The sequence below is a fragment of the Arachis ipaensis genome, chromosome B05 (genome assembly GCF_000816755.2).
Source record: "Arachis ipaensis cultivar K30076 chromosome B05, Araip1.1, whole genome shotgun sequence".
NCBI lineage: Eukaryota > Viridiplantae > Streptophyta > Magnoliopsida > Fabales > Fabaceae > Arachis > Arachis ipaensis.
In genome coordinates this window covers 119,634,579-119,640,778 of record NC_029789.2, presented here as the reverse complement: position 1 = coordinate 119,640,778, position 6,200 = coordinate 119,634,579, and the positions used below count along the sequence as shown (strand labels likewise).

Below are 6,200 nucleotides of genomic sequence, written 5' to 3'. Positions count from 1 at the left end.
GGTGGATCGAAAGAAAACATCAGTGACCGAGATGACGGCCCAGGTGGTGCAGCCACAAGAAGTCTCAAAGGAAAAAATTTTTGAATTTGGATGCAAACTCGAAGATTCAGTGATAGTTGCAGAAATTGGGGAGGAATTGGGTGATACGTTGCATGGGAAGGAAGTGGGGTCCTAGCATTTGGGAAATGAGGCTGGCTGGACCAAAGTCAGCGGTAAAAGGAGAGAAAAATTGAGCCAATCAAACAAAGCCTAACAAACCTCTAAAGACAAAGTGCCGGTGCACTCAAATCAGAAATTGGACCAGAACCGTGACTTTGGGCTACGTATGAGAGGAGCCGAATCAGGGGTGAAGACCGGGTTGGTTGGCGGATCTCAAACACGCACGGCGTCTTCCAAACAGCAAGGGGTGAAGGGCAAAGCTGTCTCCGTTGCGGTGCCGACTTTCACTACCATTTTAAAAAATGGACACAAGAGGTTGCGCCCTTCTTCTTTGCAGAATTCGCCGTCGACTCCGAACTGCCTTGGCGACACTAACAAGCAGCAAATCAGCAAATTGGAAGGGTTGTCAGTGGAGGGACACAGGCAAACCGGGCAACAACCAGGTAAGGACAAGCAAGTCTCAGGGGGATATGATGGTGGATCTTCATCATCTCGTTAGGGACTTCGGTTGAGGTTGATCCTTTTTACAGTACAATTGTTTTATGGATTATTTAGATTTAAACTTTCTATTTTGGAATATTAGAGGGGCCTATAATAAATTGGCCTGAGTTCATAGTAAAGAGTTAGTGAATAAATTTCACCCTACTTTTTTCGTTCTGTTTGAAACCCATATTCCTTTCGAGAGGATGAAATCTTTTTGGAATAATCTAGGTTACCAGGGTGTTGGTATTGTTGAAGCTAATGGTCATAGTGGGGGTATCTGGGTTCTATGTTCTAATTCAAATATTTCTGTGAGAGTATTGGATGTAATTGATCAATGTATCAGTTTTGAAATCACTATGGGCAATACTTCTAGTTACTGTAGTGTAGTGTATGCTAATCCATATATACATCGGCGTAAAGAACTATGGGGTGACTTGACAAGGATTGCCAATATGATCCACGGACCTTGGATTGTGTTAGGGGACTTTAATGATGTGCTGTTGCAGAGTGAAGTTAGAGGGGGGCAGTTTAGACTTGCCAGAGCAGAACAATTTGCAGAAACATTGGAGAATTGTGGGCTATTTGATATGGGGGCTATTGGGAGAAGATTCACTTGGTACAGGAAGGTGAAAGGTGGGGTGCAGGTGGCTAAGAAGCTTGATAGAGCAGTCATCAACCAGGACTGGCGACTGATGTTTCTGGAGGCTTATACTGAGGTGCTAGCGCGCCTTCACTCTGATCATTGCCCGTTGTTCACTAGGTGCAAGATAGCAGAGAGGGCTACCAAGGGCCATCATCCGTTTAGATTCCAGGCTGCATGGATGACTCATCCTCTTTTTAAGAATGTTGTTCATACAGCTTGGAATAAAAGAGCTCCGGATGTGGTCAAATGTTTGTTGGAGGTTCAAAAAGATGCAACTAGCTTCAATAAAAAGGTTTTTGGCAATATTTTTGTTAAGAAAATGGAGCTGGAGAGGCTTTTGAATGACGTTCAGATTACTCTGGAGAGTCAGGAGGATCAGCAGCCTAGGATCAAAGAGCAAGTTTTGCATCAAGAACTGAATGATGTCCTTCTTCAAGAAGAGCTGTTGTGGTATCAAAAATCTAGAGAACAATGGGTGAGATGTGGAGACAGAAATACAAAATTTTTTCATCTGCAGACGGTTATCAGGCGAAAGAGGAACAAAATTCATGGGTTTTTTTTGGAGGATGGGTCTTGGGCCACAGAGACTTCGACTCTACAAAATGGCGGCAAATTCTTTCTTTCAAAAACTCTTTTCTACAAGGGAGGATATCGACCTGGATGCCATGGGGCATTTTCCTTGCCCGTCTCTTAGTACTGAGGCTTGTCAAAAGCTACTGGAACCAGTGACGTCTGAAGAGGTTAAAAGAGCTGTGATGACCATGAGTTCGTTTAAAGCCCCAGGGCTAGATGGATTTCAAGCAATTTTCTACAAAGAGTTTTGGGACTCTCTTAGCAATGATGTGTGTGGACTGGTCAAGCGAGCCTTTGAGGGTGAGCCAATGAATGCTGCTATTTTCGATACTCTCGTTGTTCTAATTCCTAAAGTGGAAGTTCCCTCTTCCTTACGGGAGTTTCGGTCTATTAGCTTATGTAATGTAATTTATAAAATTGTCACAAAAGTTCTAGTTAACAGGTTCAGACCTTTCTTGTCGGAGATCATTGGTCCTTTGCAAGGAGGGTTCATTCTAGGAAGAGGAACCACAGAGAATATTATCATTGCTCAGGAGATTATGCACTTCATGAGGAACACTAAGTCTCGAAAAGGGACCATGGCGTTCAAGATTGATTTAGAAAAAGCTTATGACAGGGTAGACTGGCGGTTTTTGGAAGCTTCTTTGGTCCGGTTTGGGTTTCCAAAGGCTACCATTAATCTTATATTGAATTGTGTGACTTCCTCTTCGTTGTCAGTTTTATGGAATAGAAACAGGCTCCAAAATTTCAATCCAAAGAGAGGGTTGAGGCAAGGAGATCCCATGTCTCCTTATCTATTTGTACTTTGTATGGAAATGCTTGCCTGCTTTATCTTTCATAGAGTTTCCCAAGGTTTGTGGAACCCGGTAGCGGTTTCTAGGAACGGACCACGACTCTCTCATTTGATGTTTGCAGATGATCTTTTGTTTTTCTGTAAGGCATCGAAAGCTCAAGTAATAGAGGTTATACATTGCCTGGATTTGTTTTCTAGAGCGTCAGGTTTGAAAGTAAATCTTCATAAGTCAAAGGCCTAGTGTTCCAAGAGGGTGTCGGAGAGGAGAAAAGAGGTTCTCTCAAGGGTTTCTAACATCCGGTTCTGCAATAATTTGGGTAAATACCTGAGAATTAACATTGGTCATGCTAGAGCTTCCAGGAAGATGGCTCAGGAGGTTATTGAAAGATTTTCGAGGAAGCTCTCCAGTTGGAAAGGATGCCTACTAAATATGGCAGGGAGGGTTTGTCTTGTTAAATTGGTTATGGCCTCTATCCCGGTTTATGAAATGCAAATTTCTCTTCTCCCAAAGTATGCATGTAATAAAATTGATTCCTTGATGAGACAGTTCTTGTGGAAAGGCCAAGCGACCAGCAAAGGGCTGCCTCTGGTCAGGTGGGAGGTCGCCATAACTCCTAAAAGGGCAGGAGGATTGGGTATTAGGGATACTACTTGTGCTAACATGGAGCTTCTAGGAAATTTGGTATGCGATTGTCTAAATAATAGTGAGAAGTTGTGGGTGCAGGTTCTGAAGCATAAATATCTCAGGAATCAATTTGGTATGAACGAAAACAATAGAAATTCTTCATCGGCTACCTGGAAGAACATTGTTAGTGCCTATGAGCATCTCAAGGAAGGGCTTCATTGGAATATTGGGGATATCCACAAATCAGTTTGGTATGATGAGTGGACTCCTTTTGGTAAGCTTTGCAACCTTGTTCCTTATGTACATATTTCTGAATCAGATTTTATAGTGGCTGACTTGTGGAAAGGGGTGTCTTGGGAGGTTGATAGTTTTACCACGCCTATTCCGCATGAGATTAAGCAGTTTATTTGTGGTCTGAGATATCCTAGTTCGACTGAGTTGGAGCCACAGTAGGAAAGGTGGCATGCAGCAACAAAAAAGTATAGTGCAAGGGAGGGTTATAGATGGTTATTAGAGAAAACATTAAATTGGAATGCCAATAGTAACTGGAACTAGTTGTGGAATACAAACATTCCGGAGAAGTTCAAATTTACTATGTGGCTTGGCTTACATGATGCTCTACCAACTGAGACCTTTCGATTCAAGCGGCATTTAGTTTCTTCAGATATGTGTAAGAGATGTAACAAGGCGCAGGTTACTATGGAGCATTGCCTTAGAGACTGTGATCGATCAAAGGCAATTTGGCATATGTTGGAGTACTGCTCTTGAAGAGTGGTTTCGGAAGGCCTTGGCTAACAATGAGGCATCTTTTGGTGTAGGACTTTGGTGGGTATGGAAACATAGGTGCAATGACATATTCAATACTGACAACCCTTGGACAGACCACAAGGTTGTTGCCTTGGCCAGAATTATCGCCAAGGACTTACAGATTTACAGGAATCGAAACAATGCCTTTATGTCTCTCCAAAATTGCTTGTGTTGGGAACCACCGGTATGCAACAGTTTTAAAGTTAATTGTGATGCAAGCTTGTATCAAGATTCAAATTTAGCGGGATTTGGGTGTATTATTAGAGATTCTAAGGGAGATTGGGTCTCGGGCTGCTCTGGAAGCATTCCCCCTGGTCTATCATCAGATGTGAATTATTTGCTGCTTGGAGGGAGCTGGTTTTAGTTTGGGTTGCGGTTTGAGGGATATTATATGTGAAACGGATTGCCTTGACATTCTGACCATCATGCATGAGCTTACAAGTGGGTATTCATCTGAAGTAACAGATTTGGTTCACAAGATTTAGGAGCTTTTATCTCGTCCTTGGCTTGTTCACGTTGAGTGGGTGTCCCGAGAAGCAAATAGAGCTGCGGATTGGATGGCTAGATATGGTGCCAAGAGTAACTCTAATAATGTTATTTGGTCTGAGCCTTGTGCTGATCTCCAGCAAATTATTCGCTCGGATATAGGATAGTGTTTGCTTTGTTTCTTTCCATGTTTAAACACAAAAAAATATATATTGGAGACTATAATGTCAAGCACAATAAAGTTACAAAATTTGATATTTTACTTGATGTGGGAGTATTTTGCAAGTATAAAATATGGAAGAGAGAATTGTAAATTTTTTTAAATTTAAAAAATACAATTTTAAGAAACTGAATTGTATTAAATCCTTTTTTTGTTTGAAAGTACAAAATGGAAGGGTGTTTTGCTAATTCCCACATCCTTGTATTACTCATGTTAGGGATGGCAATAGAGCAGGGTGAAGGTGGGGGATGTCTCGCTGTTTTCTGTTTTCGCCTTCAAATTTGGTCTCTGTCCCCACTCTCGATCCTGCTGTGGGAAAATATTGTCCCATCTCCATTTTTTGCGAATCCCATTTTCTACGGGGTCTCTATTCTTCATCTCTCCGATAATTCTGACTGGTTATTAATTTTTATAGGAGTAGAGATGCAAATATTTGTCCTATACAAAACAACAAGATTTTATACAAAAAGACTAAACGACAAACAATAATTTATTTTAAACTGATGAGATAGGGGACATGATGGTGAGGCAGAGCACAGAGCAATGGACGAGGTGGGGGACGCGACAACAGAGAAGAGAATGGACACGACGGTGGAGTTACAGACGTAACCTTGAAGAGGAGAAAGAATGATGAACAGAGAGAACGACGCGGTGATGGTTGACGACGTAGTGAGGAGTGACGGTGCGGTGAAAAAGGATAGTGGCAACAGGGTAGTTGCAGAGAGATTGGATGGATTATGGACGATATTAGGGATCTCTGAATTGAAGAAGAGTTATGCAAATAAGGATTAGGAATTTAGAGTTTTTCTTTCTATATATATGGCATGTGAAATGACTAAAAAATATATATGAGAAATAAACTATTAAGGACAATTAAGTAAATTTATGAATTTTAGGAATTAATGAGGACGGGGTGGGAATTCCCGCGCCTGCCTCAGGTGAATTTTGCCCCGTCTCTATCTCCGTGAAAAAAATTTCCCGCAATTGGATCCTCATTTGGAACGGTCCTTATGGTAATTTTTGTACCTAAAAAATTTTTACCATCTCTAACCCATATTTTGGTCAATGATTAGTGTTTCACTCATTTAAGGACCATTTCTAAATTAAAATATACAAAATTTAAACTTTAATTGTAAAAATTAGACCACCTTTCTCCCACCAAACTGAAGAACTAGTCATCCGTCCACTAAATCGGATTGAATTATTAGCAGAATTGACCTTATATCAGAACATGTGAGAACCGATTTGAACCTTCAAAGTTTATGAAAATCAGTGATCTGGTTGATTTTTAAAAACCAAACTAGGTCAAAGTTTTACTCTGTTTTTTTAAAAAAAGAATCCTTTTCAATATGATATCGTTTAAATATGAATGAAAAAAGAATAAAATATCATTTTTGTTTTTAATGTTTGA

At 40.7% G+C, this 6,200-nt stretch overlaps 1 protein-coding gene across 1 annotated transcript; it reads left to right on the top strand.

Moving 5' to 3' along the window:
* On the top strand, window positions 326-2,892 carry LOC107640962. The gene is made up of 3 exons (XM_016344467.1): window positions 326-602; window positions 871-1,760; window positions 1,870-2,892. The coding sequence occupies exons 1-3, from the start codon at window positions 326-328 to the stop codon at window positions 2,890-2,892; spliced, it is 2,190 nt and encodes a 729-aa protein (XP_016199953.1).

Coding starts and splice junctions, on each gene's coding strand:
- LOC107640962 (XM_016344467.1), top strand. CDS start 326: ATGAGAGGAGCCGAATCAGGGGTGAAGACCGGGTTGGTTGGCGGATCT. Junction 603..870: donor GCAAACCGGGCAACAACCAG/GTAAGGACAAGC, acceptor GGAATAATCTAG/GTTACCAGGGTGTTGGTATT. Junction 1,761..1,869: donor AAAAATCTAGAGAACAATGG/GTGAGATGTGGA, acceptor CTTGGGCCACAG/AGACTTCGACTCTACAAAAT.